At 47.7% G+C, this 24,444-nt stretch overlaps 1 protein-coding gene and 1 pseudogene across 12 annotated transcripts in view; both read left to right on the top strand.

The window, feature by feature from the left end:
* LOC101523895 (patr class I histocompatibility antigen, A-2 alpha chain-like) overlaps positions 1-24,444 on the top strand; it is a 426,293-nt gene that overhangs the window by 368,724 nt on the left and 33,125 nt on the right. Inside the window, exons 1-7 of one of the 12 annotated variants that reach the window (XM_012930807.2) lie at positions 15,622-15,688; positions 16,498-16,767; positions 16,950-17,225; positions 17,752-18,027; positions 18,116-18,229; positions 18,624-18,656; positions 19,003-19,115. The exons of 5 other annotated variants lie outside the window; for them this stretch is intronic. In XM_012930807.2, the coding sequence (XP_012786261.2) occupies positions 15,622-15,688; positions 16,498-16,767; positions 16,950-17,225; positions 17,752-18,027; positions 18,116-18,229; positions 18,624-18,656; positions 19,003-19,007 (1,041 nt within the window). In that variant the 3' untranslated portion in view covers positions 19,008-19,115. Of the gene's footprint in view, positions 1-15,621; positions 15,689-16,497; positions 16,768-16,949; positions 17,226-17,751; positions 18,028-18,115; positions 18,232-18,623; positions 18,657-18,804; positions 18,864-19,002; positions 19,116-24,444 lie in introns of those variants that run through there. 6 more of the 12 variants (XM_058666603.1, XM_012930805.2, XM_058666376.1 and 3 more) reach the window with 6 other exon arrangements.
* Positions 11,297-11,906, top strand: LOC118758273 (transmembrane protein 14C-like; annotated as a pseudogene).

Raw genomic sequence — 24,444 nt, 5'->3', positions numbered from 1 at the left:
TAGATAGTCTATGGAAATTCAAATGAGTTTTGTTTTTGGATCTTTTCCCCTACCAGTTTACCAGTCACTTATTGGTTTCAATTTTTCTTAGGGGAGATGTTGTTTTGGATTTTTGTGTGTGTAAGATCATATAATCAGCAATAGATAAAGTTTTATTTCTTCATTCCCAATGTAGATGACTTTGATTTCACATCCTTGTCCATTATAACTTCTTAAAGTTAGATTATGGTATTTGTGGTACCGTGCTATTTGATGTTTATTTCTGTATGTTGTATCATAGACATCCTGTTGATTTCATATAAAAAGTTTCTGACATCATTTTCAGTATTATCCTGTACTATGCCTTACACAGCTACTTTCCTATCGATAAATATTTAGATCATCCCTGCTTTTAGTCTCTCTAGAGATCTTTACTCCTGGCACCGCTTACGGAGGCCCCGTCCTCTACACTTCAGTGCTGCCACCCAGACCAACACTTCTCTTGCGGCTTTGTGTCTACACATGCTCGTCTTCCTGCTGAGGAAGTGTCCCAGACACTTCCTCTATAGACTGCTCTTTTCTTCTTTATAAAACGCTCATGGACATATCATTGTACAGATAATGATGGGTCCGCTGTGATATTTCAGTGCATATATTCAGCAATTAATCATCAGATAAGGATAATTGGCATGTCATCACTTCAGATGTGTATTATTTCTCTGTCTTGGGAACATTCAAAATTGTCTCTACCAATTATTTTGAAACACAAAGTCAGTTGTTGTCAACCCACTGTGCTGTGCAACATCTGTAATTGACCTTGCTGCCCAGCTCCTGCTCTTTACAACCTGTTAGCCACTATGTGTCCTCCCCACTTCTCCCCTCCCCATCCTTTGGTAGCCACGAGGCCAGCTTCATTAGCATCTACTGATTTGCAAAACATGAAGCATTTATTGTATTGTGCTTGAGTATTTCCATCCCACAGATTGGTCATGTTTTTGTTTGTTTTTTATTGCAAAGACAGATATATAGAGAGAAGGAGACATGAAGAGAAAGATCTTCCATCCGCTGGTTCATTTCCCAAATGGCCACATGGCCAGAGCTGAGCCAACCGGAGCCAGGAGCCTCTTCGAGGTCTCCCACGTGGAGGCAGGGTCACAAGGTTCTGGGGTGTCCTCAACTGCTTTCACAGGACACACGCAGAGAGCTGGAAGGGAAGTGGAGCAGCCAGGATTAGAACTGACAATCATATGGAATACTGGGATGTGCAAGGTGAGAACTTTAGCCATTAGATTACCAAGCTGGGACCTCATTTTTGTTTTTTGTTTTTGTTTTAATTTATTTATTTTTATTGGATAGGCAGATCACATTTATGGAGAGGAAAGACAGATCTTTCATACACTGGTTCACCCCTTCAATGGCTGTAATGGCTGGAGCTGAGCTGATCCAAAGCCAGAAGCTTCTTCTGGGTCTCCCACATGGGTGCAAGGTTCCGAGGCTTTGGGACATCCTGTACTGCTCTCCTTGGTTATAAGCAGGTAACTGGGTTGGAAGTGCAGCAACTAAGACACAAAGCAGCATCCGTGTGAGATCCCTGTGCTTGCAAGGGGAGGATTTAGACATTGAGGCATTGTGTCAGTCCCCAAATGTTCATGTTTCTTAAAATGATAGAACTCCGGAACCAACATGGTAGCCTAGTGGCTAAATCCTACCCTTGCAGCTTTGGAATCCCATATGAACACCAGTTCATGTCCCAGCTGCTCCTCTTCCCATCCAACTCCCTACTTGTGGCCTGAGAAAGCAGTCGAAGACGGTCCTGAGTCTTGGAGCCCTGCACCTATGTTGGAGACCCAGAAGAAACTCCTGGATCCTGGCTATGGATCGGCTTAGTTCTGGCCTTTGTGGCCATTTGGTGCGTGAACTTGTAGATGGAAGATTTTTCTGTGTCTCCTCAATATATATCAGTCTCCAATAAAAATCAAGAAGTCTTTTTATTATAAATGGACAGAATTTCACCTTAAATTTTTATGGTTGCAGAATATTCAATTCTGTGTATATATGTATCATACTTTCTCTCTCTCACTCTCTCTTTAAAGATTTATTCATTTATTTTTCAAGAATTTCAGAGCGATATCCATCCGCACTGAATGCCCAGAGGGTTACAAGGGCCAGGGAAGGAACAGGCTGAACCTAGAACCCAGGAGCTTCTTCTGGGTCTCCCACATGGGTGTAGGCACACAAGTACTTGGGCCGTCACCTGCTCTGCTTTTCTGGGATACTAACAGGGAGCTGAATTGGAAGTGAAACAGCCAGGACACAAACTGGCATCTGTGTGATATGCCAGCATTGCAGGCAGCAGCTTAACTCACTACACTCCAGCACTGACCCCTGGATCACATTTTCTGCCTCCATTCTTCAGACTGCAACTTTACAAACTCTCAGCCTTGAAAGAAAAAGTTTATTTGGAAATCATTCTTTTTCCACAACATCAGGCAAAGTTGTAACATGACTCCAGAAGATACTGCCAACCAACACTCATATTCTGGAGTCAAAAGAAACCTGTGACCAAGCTGTGGGAGCCTCTGTGATATGCACATCACAGTAAGTCCAGCAAAACAAGTGCTGACTTATCAGGTCCTGGGACATCCTTTGTGTGGACCTATGCAAAGGAAACTTCCAGAAGGTGTTGCAGGGAAAACAACAGCAGCAACAGTGATGAGAGTAATCACAGCTGTGTTTGATCTGGGCTGTATTCCATGCACTGCGTTCAGTACTTACCTGTGTACTTGGTTCTTCATTTACTGTAACCCTTTGAGAAGTTATTTTCCAGAATACAATAAAATCTAGAAAATGCAAACCATTTATTCAAGAAAGTCAGGTTAGGAAACATTAACTGAACAAGAAAACATGGCTATGAGGTGTCAGGGCTAGAATTCAGTTCTGGGCAGTTTTATTCTAGATCTCACTTTTTGCCGCTTTGCATTATTGGCCAGGATTGCTTGAAGCTGCCTTCTCTCTGGCCAAACAGGTCCTTTAGCATAGTGAACATGAAATGCATGACTAATGGAGGATTGGGAAACTAGAGGAAAGAGAATGTATTGAGACTGTGGCTGCTGACTGCGTTTGAAATCAGAATGCTGGGGGCCAGGGTGTGGTGCATCAGGTTATTCTGCCACTTGCCAGTTTGAGTCCCAGCCATTCCACTTCCAGTCCAGGTCCAGCTATGCCCCTAGAAAGGCAGCAAACACTGGCTCAGATACTTGGGCCACTGTCACCTGGGTAGGACACCCAGATGGAGTTCCTTTCTCCTGGCTTCAGCCTAGCCCAGCCCTAACTCAACCCTGAACAGCCATCGCCAAGCGACCTAGTCAACGGATAATATCTGTCTCTTCCTGCATTCCTCTTTCTTCATCATTCTGTCTTTTTAATGGATAAATCATTCGCCATTCTGTGGCCATTAATCCCTGATTTCCCACTGTATGCTGCATCTAGCTCCCAAGCCTTAGAATATGTAGATGATTCTGACAGATATGACCTGGCATCACCTGTTAACTTTGTGAATGGTATTCTTCTGCAGAAAACTTCCCATTGGTGAAAATCCTAAATTTAAATTGGCATATTCAGTGCCCAGTGCAATAGCATAACAGCTAAAGTCCTCACCTTGAATGCGCTAGAATCCCATATGGGCACCAGTTCTAATCCCAGCATCCCTGCTTCCCATCCAACTCCATGTTTGTGCCCTGGGAAAGCAGTCAAGGATGGTCCAAAGCCTTGGGATCCTGCACCTATGTGGGAGACTCGGAAGAAGCTACTAGCTCCTGGCTTCGGATTGGCTCAGCTCCAGCTGTTGCAGCCGCTTGTGGAGTGAACCATCAGAAGGAAGATCTTCCTCTTCTCTCTCTCCTCCTCTATATATCTGTCTTTCCAGTAAAAATAAGTAAATCTTTAAAAAGGAAAAACAATAATGGTATATTCAGTGCCAGCTTAGTGGCGTGGAAGGCTAAGTCCATCCTCCACCCTGCAGGATCAGAATCCCTTATGGGTAGCAGTTTATGTCTCAGCTGCTCCACTTCCAATTCAGCTTTCTGTTTACGATTAACAAAGCAGTAGAGCAGAATTTTTTGGTGGGCCCATGCACCCATGTGCAAGAACTCCTGGCCTCTGGCTTCAGAGCAACTCATCTCTGGCCATTGCAGCCATTTGGGGCGTGAATCAGATGGAAGACATCTCTCACTTTCTTTCCTCTTGCTGCAGAATCTACTTTTCCAATAAAAATTAATGAATCTTTAAAAATATAAATAAGATAAATTCACGTAATCAGTACTGATAAGACTAGTACACATGAAGTACTGAAAATTCCAGAAATAAGTTGAAACTGTAACACCGAAGGACCAATAGAATACAGAGCACTCTCTTGGTAGAAATCTAAATTCCTGTGGTGAAATTTCAAAGCAAAACCAAAATGGACCACATATTGAGAGAAATATCTATCTTGAAAATTTTTTTTTAAGATTTTTTTGGAAAGTCAGATATACAGAGAAGAGGAGAGTCACAGAGGAAGATTATTACCATGTCCGATGATTACCACCCAAGCAGCCTCAACGGCTAGAGCTGAGCCAGTCCGAAGCCAGGAGCCTCTTCTGGGTCTCCCACGTGGGTGCAAGGTCCCAAGGCTTTGGGCCATCCTCTGCTGCTCTCCCAGGCTACAGGTAGGGAGCTGGATGGGAAACAGGGCTGCTGGGACTAGAACCGGTCCCCATGTGAGATCCCGGCATATTCAAGACAAGGACATTAACTGCTGCGCCATCGCACCAGGCCCATAGGCATTCCCATTTTTTTTTTTTTAAACAGAAACAATTTACTATGCATTTCCTTTAAGTTTGTTTAAATTTTGGTTTAGCTAACGTCCTCAGAATGTCACCTTTTGCATGAAGTAAATATATATATATATATATATATATATATATATATATATTTATTTATTTATTTATTTATTTATTTATTTATTTATTTATTTTAGTTTGTTTCAATCTTATTTGAAAGGCAGACACAGAAATCTTCCACCCACTGGTTAACTCCCCAGATAACCCTCAACTTCCAGGAACAGCTCGGGCCCAACCCAGCAGTACTGAATTCAGTCCAGCCTCTCACATGGGGGCAGTGCACTGCTGTGCCTAAGCAGTTAAAAGCAGCTGACTTGGAAGCAGGGAAGCAGAAAGGCCTAAGTACTTGGGCCCCTGAACCAGTGCAGGTGACCTGGAAGAAGCTCCAGGTTCCTGGCTTCTCACTAGCGCAGGAGGTGTGAGGTGTGAACCTGTAACTCTTGTCTTTCAAATGGATAAAAATCAATCTTTAAAAAGGAAAGAAAAGGACCCAGCATGGTGGCCTAGCAGCTGAAGTTCTTGCCTTGTATGCCCCGGGATCCCATATGGGCACCAGTTCTAATCCCAGCAGCTCCACTTCCCATCCAGCTCCTTGCTTGTGGCCTGGGAAAGCAGTCAAGGATTGCCCAAAACCTTGGGATCCTGCACCTGCGTGGGAGACCTAGAGAAAGTTCCTGACTCCTGGCTTCAGCCGGCGCGGCACCAGCCATTGTGGTCACTTGGGGAGTGAATCATCGGATGAAAGATATTTCTGTCTCTCCTCCTATATATATATATATATATATATATATATATATATATATATATATATATATGACTTTGCAATAAAAATAAATCTTTTTTAAAAAAAGAAAAGAGCAAGTATTCAATGCTCTCTAGAGTTGTGCCTGAGGACAATAACATTGTCCCTGGTTTCAAAGCCTTCCCGTATCTGATTACTCAGCTATGTGAAAAAGGCCCTCTGCCAACCCTTTGCCCAGAGAAGAGAATTGAGGAGGCCTGGCAGCGTGACCTAGTGGCTAAAGTCCTCACCTTGAATGCCCCGGGATCCCATATGGGTGCCGGTTCTAATCCCGGCAGCTCCACTTCCCATCCAGCTCCCTGCTTGTAGCCTGGGAAAGCAGTCGAGGACGGCCCAAAGCTTTGGGACCCTGCACCCACGTGGGAGACCTGAAGGAAGAGGTTCCTGGTTCCCGGCTTCGGATTGGCGCAGCACCGGCCCGTTGCAGCTCACTTGGGGAGTGAAACATCAGATGGAAGATCTTCCTCTCTGTCTCTCCTCCTCTCTGTATATCTGACTTTGTAATGAAAATAAGTAAATCTTTAAAAAAAAAAAGAGAGAGAGAGAATTGAGGACCAGAATCCCAAGGATGCATTCTAAGGTCGTCCCACCCTTCAGCTTAAACACAGGGACGGCTTCCTGTGTGGTCCTGAGAGACAGAGAAGGTAACAGCATCTGGGATTGTGTTTCTTGTTGCAGCTGCTGCAAAGGAAACAGATCTGCAGTGACTCAGACTCTTGTAACAGAGGGTGCAGCTGTGACCCTAGTAAAAGCCACACAATGACCCTAATTTTCCCTGTGTGGGGTTAGAGAGGTGTGTGGTCTGACACACAAATTCACACACATAATTGTGAAAGAAAATTAATATTGTAAGCCATGACATTTCCCTTATATATCTTTCCAGAAGTTGAAGGAAATCCCCCAGATGGTGAATTTACCAACGATAGATAAAGATCTGGAGTCTGTGGTATGTGGCATCAACCCTTGAGAAGTGAAGGGACTTACCAGGAATGTGGTAGAGTGGGAAGGGAGTTGCCAGAACAGCAGATCAAGAAAAGTACAATGTGAGCCAGCATTGTGAAAGCAGCAGGCAAACCACCTTCTGCAGTGCCAACATTCTAGGAGCCAGTTGGGCTCCCAGCTGCTCCGCTTCTGATCCAACCCTGCTATTTTACCTGGGATAAGTATGGAAGATATCACCAGTGCTTGGGTCCCTAACCCCCACATCGGAGACCTGGATGGGATTTTTGGCTCTTGGCTTTGGCTTGCCTCAGCCATGGCCATTTCAGCCATTTGGGAGAGTGAACCAACAGATGAAAAATCTCCTTGTTTGTTGTCCCCTCTCTCTAACTGGGAGGGGATGAGAGGGGAAAGACCCAACCTGAGCCTTCTCTATTGTTCTTGACATCCAAGGGTCTATAAAGCTCTAAAGTCCACATCATGGTCAAAATGGCACAAATCCTGTGTGCCGCCCCATCTCCTTTTAAATAAAGGGAAAACTAGGAGCTATTGGCTCACCCATGGCCTTAGGCATATCAACCCAATCACAGTACCCTAGAAAATAAGAAGAAAGAAGCATGCTAGGCCATGACAGATAGCTACAACACCCACCAGAACACGAGAGATCCAGATGTGGGAGCAGATTGTATAAGGAATTTGTAGGTTCACCTCTGGGACTGCAGCACTCGCCACGCTGAACATAGCTGGGGATGGAGACGGACCAATCCAAGCTAGACCGTGGAACTCAGCCTATGACAAGAACTCACTTGGCACTCACAGGTCCAGAGGCTGCGAGGAGACCATGACAAGCCAGGACTGATGGCAGACCATGCCAAGCAGGACCAGTATCCCTGCTGGCACACCTAAGATCTGGGGTTGGGAGACAAACTTGAAGAACTCCACTACTAAGGTCACGGCCAGTTTCCTGCCAGGTCATGGCACAAGAGCCATAGCTCCTGCTGGAGAGCACATGATCTAGGGTGAATCAGTTCAGGCAAGTTTTTAGCACTTGTCAGGGTATATTGGGCTGGGTCTGGGGCCAAGCCTTACACCCACTGGCACAGAAGAGGGTGAGAGCTGTGCCTGGCCTGGCTAGGCCAAAACACCCACCAATGAATGCTGAGACTGAACCCATGCCAAGCTGGATTGAAGCACCAGCCACCACTCACAAGATCCAGAGCTAGCAGCAGGTCTTATATGAAACCGTGGGCACTACTCTGCTGCACTGCAGCTCCTGCTGGTTACCATAAGAGTAATGGCTGGGCGGTCCTGTATATAAACTAAAATTGAAATGTCAATGAGCTAATCATAGGATGTGAATAAGAACTCGCTTTTTTTTTTTTTTTTTTAACATACTGGTTACTCAAAACCATGTCAATTCCATAATGTTGCAAATTGCTGTTGATGTTATATTGGGACTCTTAATTGACTGGGATGATATTCTACCAGCTCTAACTTCAGACCAGAAATGGTCTCCCCAAGAAGCTGTTCAACCCATCTGTACAATAAGTAGCTGGACTCTATGCTTGGTATACGTTTGCAAGGAAAGAATCTTGATTGAATTTGAACTGTAATACTGCATCAAGGTGGAGGAATCCACCAGGGGGGAGGGGAGGGACGTGGGGAGGGGTGGGGGGATTCCCAGAGCCTATGAAACTGTCACATAATGCAAAATAATTAATAAAAAAAAAAAGTAATGGCTGGGGATGGACTGGGCTGGGCAAGGTGGCAGCACCCATTGGCATGGGAGTGGGTTGGGCTCAGCTAAGCTGCGGCACACGTGTGTGTTCATGAGAGCCAGATGGGATATGGGATGGACCAGACTAGACAACAGCACGTACATTCAACATTCAGGGCTGCTTGTATGCCTAGTGGGGATTATTGGAGGTCACCTGGACTATGCTGTAGCATCCACTGGAATGTGTAAGAACTGGGTCTGTGGAGGGCTGGGTTGGGCTGGGCTGCGGCACCTATCAATTGACATGAAATGTGGGGTGGAAGGAGGAACAGACCAGGCAGTTGCATCTACCAATATGTGCATTGGCCGGTGCAGATGACAGACCACACCTGACTCTAAACTGGCTGGCACATACAAGAGTCAAGTCTGAAGTCACCCCAAGCAAGGTTTCTTCAGACCCTGACCGCAAGGAAAATGTGTGGTCCAGTCTGAAGTGCTTGTTTCGGAAATGAGCCTCCTCAGTTGCTGATGCCTGTGTGATGGATAGCATGTCCAGATGTACACAGAGGACACAAAAGTTAGCTAATCTAGGCCAGCAGAGGATGGAAAGAATGCTTTGTCAGAGGATGGAAAGCAAAACAGATTGGACAACTCTGATAAAGCTTCACAACAAGTTTCTGGGTCTGTGGCTGCACTAACATGGACTTTGTGAAACAACAGACTCTTGGAAAAATTTTCTCAACCCTGGAATAAAAAAGATAATAAGTCTCAGGGCTATCAACACCTCTCAAGTAACACCCTCAGAACATTCTTCCCTATGTCAGGGTCTCTAAGACCAAAGGACCATCACCCACCCCTAAGTGCTGATGTAGTTTGACAGCAAGAAGTGGACATCCGAGACCGGGCGCGTTCAGGGCAGTATGGCCGTAGACAAGCAGTGGACATTGTACCTTCCTTCCAGGCAGATACAGAAGAAAAAAAAATTAAAACGTGTCCCACACTTTCTTCCATACCTTGACCCTCCTCACCTAATAAGAGACCCACATAGCTGTGCATCCTTCTCAATTATGTAAAAAATGTTAAAAAAATAAAGTCATGAGGAAAAAATGAAAAGTAAAAGGGATGGCATAGGACTGGACTACCACTCATTTCTGGGCCTATTTTTAGAAGTTATGGGAATTGCCATGCAGCCAGCACATGATGGAGTTGCCTTACCATCATGCCATTTGATCATAAGGTCAATCAAATGACTCAAAAGGTCACTGGGAACCACAGTCTCTAGTCATGTTATTTCCAACTAGCACTAGTAGCAAGTTCTTATCATTGTGCAACCTGTGCTGGTTTCTATTTCTCATAAAGGAACCGAGGCTTGTGGGAAGAGCAGATCAGTCCTTTCTACTCAGCACACAGATGGAGTGGCTTGCCTTGTGCCCAAAGAGAGAAGGTACTTTGGATGTGCACAGTACAGGTCTTGGAAGGCTCACCTGTCTCTTACACCGATTCCTCTGTGGCTTGCAGCCCATGTATCCCCAATTTTTTGATTTCTCCATCACTTTTGTTTCCCATCTAGTAATGTTCTAAGGGAGGGAGGAAAACATGAAAAATAAAAAGGTAAAAACTTCAGCAACTTAACATGTTTTTAGACCACCAATCATGTCTTGACATTTCTTTCAGAAATGTCATTTTAATGTGTCTTGTTGTAGGTCTGTTTTTATCTGCTGTGGTAGAAACTTGGTCAGAGGATTCGGTGCTGTGGTGTAGTAGGCGAGGCCTCAGCCTTTGGTGTCAACATCCCATATAGATGCCAGTTGGAGTCCCAGCTTTTCCATTTCCAATCCAGATCCCTCTTTGTGGCCTGGAAAAGCAGAGGAAGATGGCTCATGACCTTGCGTCCCTGCACCCATTGGGAAACCCCAGGGAAACTTTTGGCTCCTTGCTTTGAATCAACTGATGTGCAGCTATTGCAGACATTTGGAAAATGAACCATTGCATGGAAAATCTGTCTCTCCTCTGTGCAACTCTGCCTTCCAAATGAAAATGAAAATAAATCTTTAAAAAAAAGTTGGTCAAATGCAAATTTCATTTGAATGTCAACTACAGTTAAGCATGTGCCGTTTGTTTTTCTTACTCAGGTTTTGTAATTTGATGGAATGTTTTTATCACAATTTAATAAATGTTTGCTTTATTTAATAAAAAAAAGAAAAGAAAAAGTTGGTCAGAATGAATGTGTAACACGAAATAAATTCTTGATTATTATGAATCATTTCCTGTTCTCTATTCTAAGTGAAACTTGTGTCATGATATTGGAATTTCTTTTAGTTTCTATTATTTTGAATCACTTTTCCGTTTTACTATGGATTAAACCTAATTCATATATTGAATCATTTAATTTCTGTGATTCTCAGATTCTATGATAATGACAATGTGATTCTGTGACAATATTAATACCATGACCTCATTCTATCATTTCATGTAAGTGTGTCTCTGTTTCATAAATCCCATTGTGTTTTCTTATATATTTCATATGTAATTGATAATGGTGTCAGGAGATCTATTGTGACTCCTTGTTAATTGTTTTCATGAAATTTTCACTCACAGGGCCCGGCACAGTGACCTAGCGGCTCAAGTCCTCACCTTGAACACCCCGGGATCCCATATGGGCACCGGTTCTAATCCCGGCAGCCCTGCTTCCCATCCAACTCCCTGCTTGTGGCCTGGGAAAGGACGGCCCAAAGCCTTGGGACCCTGTACTGCGTGGGAGACCTGGAGGAACTTCCTGGCTCCTGGCTCCGGATCAGCACAGCACCGGCCATTGCACTCACTTGGGGAGTGAATCATCAGACAGAAGATCTCTCTGTCTCTTCTCCTCTCTCTCTCTCTCTATATATATATATGACGTTGTAATAAAAATAAATAACTCTTAAAAAAATTTTTTTCCCTCACAATTCAGTACCAATTTCGCGTCTATGTAGGAAAGTGTTGTTAAGTGTCTATCTTATTCCACACAGTGCAAGTTCCAAATTATCAGGAGCTATTTTGGCTCTTGCATTTCCAGTAAACAGCTGATTCACAGGAAGCCTTGGAAGTCGTGCTGGATAATGTGGAGGTTTCTTACAAATTATAAACATGTCCCAGGGCACAGTGAGTCTTCATGTCATTTCCGGTTGTACCTCAGCTCCTTGATTTACCACTTGCGTGCTCTCTACCTGCAGCCCAGGCCTTTGGGAAAGCAGTTCTGGTACAGGTTTGGCAAGAGTCTCCTCCTGTCTGCACAGAGCAAGAAGAGGACAAGGGAGAGGAACTTGGGCCGATGGTACCTTTACATCATTTTGGCTTTGACCTCTCAGTGATGGCTGCTATTGATGGAATTACTGGCTACACAGAAGCAAGTAGTGTGCCCTCCTGGCTGCAGGGTTCTTCTTCAGGGCTTACCAGCTGTCTAAGGACCCAAGGGGCTCTTAGGTATACCAGGCTACATCTGGGACCATGGCTGGCATTACGGGAATGAGATGCTACCAGTCTGGAAAAGGTTTGCCTGCACGTTATTTGTGCCAGTTTACTAATGGTCGCCAAAGTTGGAATCAGTTAAATTCAATCAGTAAGCATCATGGTCCCAGCCTGCATTCAAAGAGTTAATCTCCAAACTTCACTATTTTCAACGTTTTTGAGGAATAAGTGCAGTGTTTTTACATACTGTGATTTTTTACCTTTAAAAAAAAATGACATCAAAGGGCCTAGCACAATAGCCTAGTGGCTGAAGTCCTTGCCTTGCACCTGCCGGGATCGCATCTGGGCGCCAGTTTGTATCCTGGCTGCTCCACTTCCCTTCCAGCTCCCTGCTTGTGGGCCAGGAAAGCTGCTGAGGATGGCCCAAAGCCTTGGGAGCCTGCACCCACGTGGGATACCCAGAAAAAGCTCCAGACTCTTGGCTTCGAGTCAGTTCAACTCCGCTCTTTGTGGCCACATTGGGAGTTAACCAGCAAACACAAGATAGCTCTCCTCTCTGTAAATCTGATGTAAAAAAATAAAAATTGAACCTGACAAGGGAAAAATTAGTCATTACTACTACAACCACACAAAGGTGGCAAATATTGTTAGGAGCCACAGACTTATGGGCCTTAGACCTGGCCTACCTGACAGCCTGTTGCATTGCAAAAGCCTGCAAGCAGGGCTACAGCAAGCAGGATATTAGGCCGAAACATCCTCTGTAGAGCAAGCAGAATTGAACCTGCACCCTTGTTCCTGTTCAAATAATTAGTTCCTCCCCTGTTTCAATATAGCTGATTAGTTCCTTCCCTGCTTCAGTGAAGATAATTACTCTCAGGAAACCCCTCCCTTTCTCCCCCTCCCCTAGAGAAGAAGGTATATATATGAGGAGAAAAAAATAAACAGAGGCACTTTTTCCACCAAGTACGAGTGTCCGTGTGTTTCTTGGGCCATCAGCCCGGGGCTACCAGCCCGGCATTCCCAGTCCACCCTCAGGGTTTGAGCGTCGTGTCCTGCAGGTTGGGACAAAATATACCATGCAAGGACTTAATGATAACCTCACACTTTGATTCTTATATTTTTTAATGATTTGTTTTATTTGAAAGATTTACAGAGAGAAGGAGAGAGAGAAATCTTTCACCCACTGGTTCTCTCCCCAGATGGTCTCCCACATGGGTGCAGAGGCCCCAGGACTTGAGTCATCTTCCACTGGTTTCCCATGCCATAAGCAGGGAGCTGGATTAGAAGTGGTACGATCGGGACATGAACCAACACCCATATGGGATGTTAGCTCTAGCAGGTGGAGGGTTAGTGTTTACGCTACAGCACAAACCCACAGTTTGATTCTTGTACCTTGATGTTACCTTTCTCCTTTCTGTATCTGTGGGTAAAATCTCAACTTGTGAAATGTTAGTTGTCAAACAGGGAGAAGAAACTCTTCTGATGAGTTAGCCTGTGTTTTCTTGTTCTCATCTTAGAGTCAGATCCTCTTGGAAATTATGTTAAATGAAATATCACATAAATAATAAAGATTATGCATTTTTTAAAAACCCTAGAGATAGACTGGTCGTATGCTCCAGAAACCCACTGGTATGTACCCAAAAGACGTGAACACAGTGTGTCAAAGAGATGCCTGCACTACCAGGTTTATAACAGCACTGTTCACAACAGTACAAACAGGATATCAACCATGGTGCCATTTATCTGATGAACAACCAATATGGGCATACCATTGGGAAGGCAGAAGTCCTTGGCCCCTGCACCCACTGGGAACACCAGGAAGGAGCTCTTGGTTTCAGTAGTAGGTTTGCCGCCAGTGCCATGGGGAATGTGGGTGTCACAGGTAGTGACAACACAGTGTGCCACACACCAGCCCTTAAAGGTGTTTTACATTTTTTTTCTTTAAGATTTATTTATATTAGGGCTTGGTGCAGTACCCTTGCATGCTCAGGGATGCCATACGGATGCCGGTTCATGTCCCAGCACTCCACTTCCTGTCCACTACCTGCTTGTGGCCTGGGAAAGCAGTCAAGGATGACCAAAGAAAAGCAGAGCTACAGAAAGCAGATACAGAGAGAAAGATATTCTGTCTGCTGGTTCACTCCCCAAGTGGCCAGAATGACAAGAACTGAGCTTATCTGAAGCCAGGAGCCTGCAGCTTCTTCCGGGTCTCATACACAGGTGCAGCTTCCCAAGGCTTTGGGCTGTCCTTAACTGCTGTCCCAGGCTACATGCAGGGAACTGGATGGGAAGCAGGGCTACTGGGATTAGAACAGACGCCCATACAGGATCCTGCCTCATGCAAGATTAGGACTTTAGCCACTACGCTACAGCTCTGGGCCCAAATAAAAATAAATCTTAAAAAAAAAAAAAAAGGGAAGGTGGATGGTGCCATGGCTCAAATGGCTAAATTCTCACCTTGCAAGCTCCAGGGATCCCATATGGGTGCTAGTTCATGTCCTAGCTGCTCCGCTTTCCCTCCAGCTCCCTGCTTGTGGCCTGGGAAGGCAAAAGATGGCCCAAAGCCTTGAGACCCCCACACCTGTATGGAAGAGCTGGAAGAAGCTCCTGACTCCTCACTGAGGATCTGCTCAATTCTGGCTGTTGTAGCCATTTGGCGCGTGAACAAGTAGACGCAAGAACTTTTTGTCTCTCCCCTGCCTTTCCAATAAACTTAAAGAGAGAGCGCGCGCCAGAGCGCCCGGCAGGGTGCACTAGCGACCCAAATCCTTACCATGAACGCGCTGGGATATGGATGGGCGCCGGTTCTGTCTCATCCAGCAGCCCCACTTTCCATCCAGCTCCCTGCTTGTGGGAAAGCAGTCGAGGACAGCCCAAGGCCTTGGGAGACCTGGAAAAAGTTTCTGGCTCCTGGCTTCGGATCAGCGATTATTATAGTCAGAGATCAAGAATATTATAACCGGAACTGCACAGTCCGCGCGACTCATAGTTCTCGGTACCCGCGGGGATGGATCAGGCTCTTGGCCCTGGCTTGTCCCTCAGGATCTCTGTGCCCAGCAGAGCGCTGCAGAGTTCCTGTCTCAAGAGATTGCTGTTTTTAAAGATTTGTTTTTATTGCAAAGTCAGATATACAGAAAGGAAGATCTTCCCCTTAAGTGACCACAACGGACCGGCCGATCCCAAGCCAGGAGACAGGAACTTCCTCCAGGTCTCCCAGGGTCGCCGGGATTAGAACTGGAGTCCATTTGGGATCCTGGCGCTTTGAAAACAAAGCATTGAGCTCCCAGGCCACCAGACCGGTTTTGAGTTTCTCTTTTGAGTAACACCCTAAGCAGATCTTTCCACCTCGTTACTGGTGTTGCTTGCCCTGGCCGCATTCGCATTGGAGAGCAGTTTGCAAAAGAGCCAATCAGCTCAGCACGCACGGGGATCGGTATAACCGGACTCGAAATCCGAGTCTGCCCTACTCGGATCGTCATTTCCCCAGACTCGGAGTCACAGTCTGCCTGACTAGAGATCGTCATTTCCCCAGACTCGGAGTCACAGTCTGCCTGACCAGAGATCGTCATCTCCCCGGACTCGGAGTCACAGTCTGCCTGACTAGAGATCGTCATCTTCCCGGACTCGGAGTCACAGTCTGCCTGACTAGAGATCGTCATCTCCCCGGACTCGAATTCAGCGTCTCCCCGGACTCGGGATTGTCATCTCCCCGGACTCGAATTCAGAGTCTCCCCGGACTCAGGATTGTCATCTCCCCGGACTCGGGGTCAGCGTCTCCCCGGACTCGGGGTCAGAGTCTCCTCGGACTCGGGGTCAGCGTCTCCCCGGACTCGGGGTCAGAGTCTCCTCGGACTCTAATGGAGCTCCAAAACCTGCTCCTCCTGTTGCTCGCAGGGTCCCTGGCCCTGACCGAGACCCGGGCGGGTGAGTGCGGGTCCGAGGTAGACCGGCTCTGCAGGGCAGGAGCGAGGGGAGCGCGCGGAGGGGACACAGGACCCCGGGGAGCCGCCTCTCCATGAACACACATCCCCTACCCCTCGTGTTGTTTCCTTCGCCATATCTAAGACCCTTCTTTCTCCAACCCACACAGCATTTCGCGGTCTTGGCACTTCCTGAGTGCCCAGCCCAGCCCCACAGACCTCGGAGACAAGAGTCGGCCAGGGTCTTGTAAAATTAGTGAATAGTTTTAAGTAATGATAAGGATTGATTAGGGATCTTAATGGAATCGTGAGAAGTAGATGAGGAAAAGGTAATGAGTCATAAAAAGGTGTTTGAATACTAGGCAACATTAGAATTGAGTATTGATAATCTGCTAATCTTACTTCTGTACTGATTGCTTTTACTTAAGTGTAAAGAGACAAGACTAACACCACTTATGCTGTTAAGTAAGAAAATAGGCCTAAGTTTCATTTCCCAAAGTTGACAGCACACGAGGAGAAATGTAACCACGCCCCAGAGAAATGTAACCGAGATAAAAAGCCCTTAGCTTTAGCTCTCACAGTCCTTTGTGTAATTTGATCTGCACTACGTGAACATGCTGTGCTGATTGGTGTACCTGAGTAAGAGGAAATAAAAGCTGCCTAGGAGGACCAAGGGGGTCCTTGTCGGGACTCCACTGTCTTGGATGAAACTATCAATAAAGTCTCTTTGCGTTTGCCTTGTTGCATGTGTAACTTGTCTGTCCACAGTCTGGGGATCTTTTGGACCTAACAGTCAGCCCCTCTATCCCCCAGGCTCCCACTCCCTGAGGTATTTCGACACCTCTGTGTCCCGGCCCGGCCTCCGGGAGCCCCGCTTCATCTCTGTGGGCTACGTGGACGACACGCAGTTCGTGCGCTTCGACAGCGACGCCGAGAACCCGAGGACAGAGCCGCGGGCGCCGTGGATACAGCAGGTGGAGCAGGAGTACTGGGACCGGAACACACGGTACGCCAAGAACACCGAGTTGTCTTTCAGAGCCAACCTGCAGACACTGCTTCGCTACTACAACCAGAGCGACACCGGTGAGTGCTGGTGGGCCTGGGTCACAGATCATGATCCCTCCCCGGGTTCCATGGACAGGCCAAAATCCACAGGATTCTCTGGGTTTGACCTTCATCCAGAAACCCATCTCCACTGCACAAGTCCGGTTCTCAGTTTCAGCAGGCAGGGGAGCAGTGGATATAAGTCACCGTGCCTTTTCCAGGCTCTCACACGCTCCAGTGGATGTATGGCTGTAAGGTCGGGGCAAATGGGCGCTTGCTCCGCGGGTACATGCAGTTTGCCTATGATGGAACAGACTACATCGCCCTCAACGAAGACCTGCGCTCCTGGACCGCTACCGACGCAGCATCCCAGAGGAGCAAGCTCAAATATGAGAGCTCCAGCGAGGCTGAGCACCACAGGACCTACCTGGAACGCGAGTGTGTGGAGTGGCTGCGCAGATACCTGGAGATGGGGCAGGAGACTCTGCAGCGCACAGGTGGGTGGGACTTGCAGGACCCTCAGCCAACTCCTCACTAGCTGGTGGCCACCCAGGGCTAGAGGGAAGTAGAGTAGAATCCTCCCAGGTAGCTAGACCCTGCTCCTCAGAGTGACTGTCGGGCCCACCCTTCTCAGGGTGGAGAGGGAGACTGCTGAGCCCTTGGTGACTCTCCAGCAATGCTGCTCTCTCAGGCCTGGCCTCCGGCCCAGCTCAGGGTCTTGGGGTCTAACAGCTGAATCTGATTTTTCCTAGTCTCCTCACCTCCACCAATGTGAATGAAGACTGGAATCCCACCGCACCCCACACGGGGACCTGAGCTGTGGGACACTGGGACTTCTTACCTCCACGCTAGAGTTAGTGCAGGAACAAGGCATGATCCTGAAGCCTGTGACCAGGCCAGGTCTGGGTTGTGTACCCCGCCCCCTACCCAGAATCCAGTCCACTCTCAGGATAGTCCTCTAGGTATAGCTTTAGTGTCCCTTAAAAAACACAAAGGGCCTGAATTTTCTTATTCTTCCCTCAGACCCTCCCACAGCACATGTGACCCACCACCCAGTCTCTGACCAGAAGGCCACCCTGAGGTGCTGGGCCCTGGGCTTCTACCCCAAGGACATCACACTCACCTGGCACCGAGATGGGGAGGACCTGACCGCGGACATGGAGCTGGTGGAGACCAGGCCTGCAGGGGATGGAACCTTCCAGAAGTGGGCAGCTGTGCTGGTGCCTTCTGGAGAGGAGCAGAGATACACGTGCCACGTGGAGCATGAGGGGCTGCCTGAGCCCCTCACCCTGAGATGGGGTAAGGAGGGCAAGAAGGGGCAGAGCCTTCAGCAGGGGCAGGGCTGAGAGCTGGTGTCAGAGCCGCTTATTGTTCCTTCCCCTCTCAGAGCCTCCTCAGGCCACTGTACCCATGTGGGGAGTCATCATTACCCTGGTCCTCCTGGCAGCTGTGCTCATTGGAGCTTTGGTCGCTGTTGTGATGATAAAGAGAAAGCGCTCAGGTAGGGCTGGGTGAGGGCTGGGTCTGAGTCTGCTGTCCGCCAGAGAAAAGGTCCCCCTACCTCATTCCTGGAAAGCACTGTGCACACACACCTGCACCCCTAGCTGAGCCCCAGGTGCTCACACTGGCTGTGGTATGAAGCTTGAGTGAAGGTGGAGAACAAACACTCCACGGGGATGACTCTGCTCACAGGGACCTGAGTTCCAGCAGCCCCAGGCCAGGGGGAGATCCCAGCTGAGGACACGCCTCCAGGAGAGGCACCTCCTGACCCTTTTCTGGGTCTACAGCCACAGTTCTAGAAGCTTCTCTGAGATGAGCCAGTCCTCTGTACTTCCTGTGGGCAGGTCCTCAGCTCCTGCCTTCTCCCTGCCTCTCATAGTTCTTTTCTGTCACAGGTGGAAAAGGAGGGAGCTATACTAAGGCTGCAGGTAAGCACTGGGATGTGTTTGGGGATGGGGGAGTCCCCAAGACCCTTGCCATGGTCAGATGCCCATGGAGAAGCTGCCCTGCCCACCTGTAGCTCCTCCCTCAGCTACACCCCTGGGGCTCTCACCAAGTCCTGATTGGTTCTCCCAGGTGGGGACAGTGCCCAGGGCTCTGACTGCTCTCTCACAGCTTGAAAGGTGACACCTGAAGGGCCTGGAGAGAAGAGAGGGCATGACAGAGGGAAACAGAGCAACTGGGGGATTCCTCACATCTGTGCATTTTCAAAGTGTGCAATGCTGTTCATGTCCCCGTGTGTAGTGACTTGAATTTTTCACCTTGTTTCTGTAGCTTGAGACAACTGTCTTGTTTGGGACTGAACTATTCAAGTCTTGCTCAAGTCTCCACCTCTGTGTCTTCAAAAAGCCTTGCCTTCCCTTCCTGCGAAGACATCTGAGTGTGTTGGGTCCGGCGCGATAGTGTAGTGATTAAGGTCCTCGCCTTGAACGCACCGGGATCCCATATGGGCGTCAGTTCTAATCCCAGCAGCCCCGCTTCCCATCCAGCTCGCTGCTTGTGGCCTGGGAAAGCAGTCGAGGATGGCCCAAAGCCTTGGGACCCTGCACCTGTGTGGGAGACCTGGAGGAAGTTCCTGTCTCCTGGCTCCGGATCAGCAAAGCACCAGCCGCTGCACTCACTTGGGGAGTAAATCAATGGACGGAAGATCTTCCTTTCTGTCTCTCCTCCCTCCTCTTCTCTGTATAGCTGACTTTGTAATTAAAAAAAAAAAAAAAAAAAAAAAAAATTTGGGCCCGGCACAGTGGCCTAGCGGCTAAAAAGTCCTCGCCTTGAAAGCCCCGGGATCCCATATGGGCACCGGTTCTAATCCCGGCAGCTCCATTTCCCATCCAGCTCCCTGCTTGTGGCCTGGGAAAGCAGTTGAGGATGGCCCAAGACATTGGGACACTGCACCCGCGTGGGAGACCTGGAAGAGGTTCCAGGTTCCCGGCTTCGGATCGGCGCGCATCGGCCCATTGTGGCTCACTTGGGGAGTGAATCATTAGACAGAAGATCTTCCTCTCTGTCTCTCCTCCTCTCTGTATATCTGGTTGTAATAAAATGAATAAATCTTTTAAAAAAATTAAACAAGAAAGATTTTAAAAAGAAATTTTTGTCTTGGATTTTTGTGTTTTTTCCCTTGTAACCTATTTTCCCATTAAATAATGGGTAAATTGTAGAAATAGAAATGTGGTAGGAATGTATTACTGATTAGCAGGTAATCGCATATGCCTTGGCCTTGGAGTCCTGGCTGTCTCTCCATGGCTACTACTGAAGAACAAATAATGGCTTGCTTTGAAGAATATGAATACAGTATTTTTTTTTTAAGATTTTTATTATTATTGGAAAGCTGGATATACAGAGAGGAGGAGGGACAGAGAGGAAGATCTTCGATCCAATGTTTCACTCCCCAAGTGGCCGCAACGGGCCGGTGCGTGCTGATCCGATGCCAGGAACCAGGAACCTCTTCCGGGTCTCCCACATGGGTGCAGGGTCCCAAGGCTTTGGGCCGTCCTTGACTGCTTTCCCAGGCCACAAGCAGGGAGCTGGATGGGAAGTGGAGCTGCCAGGATTAGAACCGGCGCCCATATGGGATCCCGGGGCATTCAAGGAGAGGACTTTAGCCACTAGGCCACGCCGCCGGGCCCTGAATACAGTATTTTGCAGAATTCGCTTTTGGGGCACCTGCTTAGCCCTGAAGTGCAGACGGAATGACCAAATGTCTACAGGCCCTCTTAGTCTTGAAGTAAAAATAGAGCAATTAGTTGTTTGTGTAGAAGTTTGTGAGGTGTCTGAGTAAATAAAAAAAAGGACAGCTTCTTGAGCTGTTGCAAGAGCACACGAAGTGACAGTGTCCGTGTCTTTCTTTATCGCCAACTCCACGCACCCTTCCCAATATCCGAACTTGGCAGGAGCTGGACTCTAGCAATCTTAAAAGCCTGTTGGGGTTATTGTAGATTGTTCAGACTAGGTTACAACTCCCACTGTTTGGTGTGGGGGCCGATTGTGCGATGGGCAAGAACAGACTGGACTGAAACACCCATTGGCTTGCGTAGAAGACAGGGCTGGAGTCAACTGACCCAGCAACTGCAACTAACAGTGTGCCTGTAGGCCGATTTGGGCGACAGACTGTGCCAGATCCTGTATTGGCATGCACACACAAGAATCATATCAGATGAAGTTCTTTGAAAATCCCCCACAACTGAACCACTGGACTCAGAACTCCAACCTTAGAGAAAATTACATGGTCTAACAGTGGAATGCGTGTTACAAAGCTGAGCCTCCTCAGTGGCTTAGACGGAGTGGTGGACAGCATATCCAGGTGCACATGGAGGATGTGGCAGTACACTGGATCCTGTAGAGGACACCTGGTATCATAACAGAAGATAGAGGACAGAACAAATCAATCAACTACCCCAGGCAAGTATTGGCAGTATATACTGGGCAAGCAGTCTTTTAAGGTGGACTAAGTCAGCCAGTCAAGTCTGGAGAGACTTCATTGTGTTTGGAATGGTGAGATTGGCAGCAATTGAGAACACTTGAACTATCAAAACCACTTGAGTAATGCCCTCAGAGCATGCCCTACGTTGGGGACCCTGAGATGGTTGGGAGGCTGGGTGTGGCTTCTCCCCTTCTCTCTCCTCTTCCTCCAGATACAGGAAGGAAAAAAGAGAATATGAAAACAATGGTCTCACCCACTTTCCTCTAGCCCTTGACCCTTTGCACCCTAATCAAACATGTAAAAAGTATCAAAAATTAATTTTTTACAAAAAAAGCAAGTTACACACCTCTAAGAGACTATGCTATAGTTAAATCAAGGATTTGATTAGTGCCTAGAAGAGGGGGAAACAAAGTTGAAAACAAAATGGAGTTAACATGACATTGTTAATTGCAATACTTTTTTTTTTTTTTTTGTAACTTGTGCTTTGCTTGCTCAGCTGTGAAACTATGTGCGACTCTGTGAGCTCACAGGTCGAGCCGTCTACATGATCTTCAGCATGGATGGTTCTCAGTATACAGGAAATCAAAGTCTGAGTCCGGTTATCTCACAGGTGACTTCAAGGCCTAAGTCTGGTTATCTTGAATACTAGACCCAGAAGAGCCAGGCACATGTTGTCCAACCACAACAAGCTTTTGTAAACTGCCTCATAAAAACCCTATGAATGTGCTGTTTGGGGCTGTACTCTGTTAAGGGGTGTTGGTCCCAGTTGGTCTGTTGGTTGCCTTACCTCTCATTATAATAAAATTTGTGATGAGTGCAACATTCTGTTTTTGTGGTTGAGTGTGGATGCAACAAAGGACATAAAAGGATGTTGGTAACAACTAAGCAGCAACAAACATTGATTGGCTGATATCTTACAACTGCAAAGGATCATTCAAGAGATGAGAAATTCCCAGGAAAAGGAGGTTTGACTCGGGGAGTTAAGCTCCTACATGTGAAGCTAATGTTTCACAGCAGAAAACTGATTCACATTCTGGCTGCTCTTCTGATCCAGCTCCTTGCTAATGTGCCTGGGAAAGCAGCAGAAGATGGCCCAAGTGTTGGGCCCCTTACAGCTATGTGGGAGACCCAATTGGAACTCTGAGTTCCTGAATTCAGTTTAGACCAGCTGCCAGCTTGTCCCATCCATGTGGGGATTGAACAGTGAATAGAAGAGCTCTCTGACTCTCCTTGTCTTTCTGTAACTCTTCTCTCAAATACCAATTACTTATTTAAAAAAAAAAAAAAAAACTATCCCAATGCGATAAGTTTAAGTGGGGAGTCTTATTGAGATAAGTGGATGACGAGCCCAGGATGCTCACAGGTGGGATTGGGGCCCTCCTAAAAGAGCTTGGGCTGAGAGGGGTTTTCCTCTCACTTTCATCTACGTGTGAGACCAAGACTCCTCCCCAGAGTCCCCAGCACTGATACCTGGGGTATCAGAACCCATGCACCTGCCAGTGCCCCACTAGGGGCCCGTCTAGCCCACAGCACAGGAACCAACATGCATCTGTTCAGGCAGTGCTCTGGACAGCAGCACTCTCACATCACCAAGGGACATGCCAATAAGAGGCAGAACCTCAGCAGGACCATGCGCATCTTTCTTTTCCCTTCCTCCTCTAGCGATTCCTGAGCCTGGAACTAACCAGGCTACTCAGATCACCTCCACATGCTGGGAGTTCTGACAACCTGAGAGAGCAGCTGAGGTTGCACAGTCCCCCACCTGCACAGTCAGCGTGACCAAAAGGGGGAATCCTGACCCAGAAAGTGAAGATGAGGATAACCAAGGATAGCACAGCATGGGCTGCAGGCTAAGTGGGCTTCCTGCTGATGACGGACTCTGGGAGTCCATGATGGCTGCGGATGGACACTCAGGGGCTCTTAGAAAGACACTGAGTGTGAGACAGGGAGCCAAGGCTAAGCTCAGCTCAGGTGTTGGGAGCAGTGGCCAGTGGGAAAGCAGAAACTGAGAAGACACAAAGGGTACTGCTTGCCATGAGAAGCTTTATCTTTTATATGAAAGACAGAGAGGGAAGAGGCAGTTAGAGATTTTCAAGCTGCTGGTTCGCTTCCCAGATGGTCACAAAGTCAGGCCAAAGCACGATCCAGAGCTTTCTCCTTCTCCTTGGTGGGTTGAGGGGCCCCAGCAGTCAGGCCAGCTTGTGATGCTCTTCCAGACTGACTGAGAAGCGGAGCACACAGGACTCTGTTCAACGGCCACGTGGGGCACTGGCATTCCTGGTAGCAGCATTACATGTTGTATCACAATGTCAGCTTCTCAATAGAAATCTTGAAGAATATTTAACTCTTTCAAATATAGGCATTGCCAAGTTTGATTCAAATAAAACCAAAACGTTGAAGCACGTGATGGTTTTATGGCTGATGACAGCTCAGTAACACAAGTGATATTTGAGGTCAAACTCAGGGTGTAGCAATATCTAACATGCAGCTGTTGTTGGGAGAGACAACAGCCTTGAGGCACCTCTTGCATGGTGCCTAAACAAACTCTCCCCTCACTCCTTTCCTGGACCCCAGGGACCCAACCAGGGAGACCACCGAAGGCCACTCATCCTCTTTTGCTCATAGCAGGCCCTGATCCACTCCTGCCTCAGGCAGAGCTCCCAACTCAATTCAGGCCTCACCACAGGGGACCCTGAAGCTTTCTGCCACCACTGCCTGGGCTGGATGGTGCCTGTCTCCAAGGGGCAGGAAGGACAGAGACCCCTCCCAGCTCACACAGGCTGAAGCAACAATGGCAGCTTCTGGGCTACTCCCTGGAAGTCCACATCATTCTTTGCTCACTCACTGAGTTCCACTGCCTCTACAGTGGTCAGCCAAGCATTGAGCCCCCACCTCTTCATCACCAAGACCCCAGGCCCTGCCCCCACCCTGCTGCTCACCCCAGCTCTGTCTCCATTCAGGGCCCCTCTCAGAGCAAGGGTCCCTGAAACCCAGGCCTGAACCACACCCAGAGGCCCCTGCAGCAGAGCCAGCCTTCTGCTTTACAGGACCATGTGGGTCCTGCACAGATTCCCTCATCTGTGTTACCACGGAAACAGAGCCATGCCTCTGCCCTGCCCTCACACCTACACCTCCCAGACTAACAGTAAGATGCCGGCCAACATGTGCATTTTCCTACACACACGCGGCTACACACACACATCACGGATAAACGACATGACATAGCTCCACTCACTCACAAATGTGAATTCTTTAATCCACAATGACACACATGGAGAAATACAATTTCTTAC

This window comes from Ochotona princeps, chromosome 1 (assembly GCF_030435755.1).
Source record: "Ochotona princeps isolate mOchPri1 chromosome 1, mOchPri1.hap1, whole genome shotgun sequence".
In the NCBI taxonomy this organism is placed as follows: domain Eukaryota; kingdom Metazoa; phylum Chordata; class Mammalia; order Lagomorpha; family Ochotonidae; genus Ochotona; species Ochotona princeps.
The sequence above is the reverse complement of the archived record's forward strand: the minus strand, read 5'-3'. Positions and strand labels throughout refer to the sequence as shown.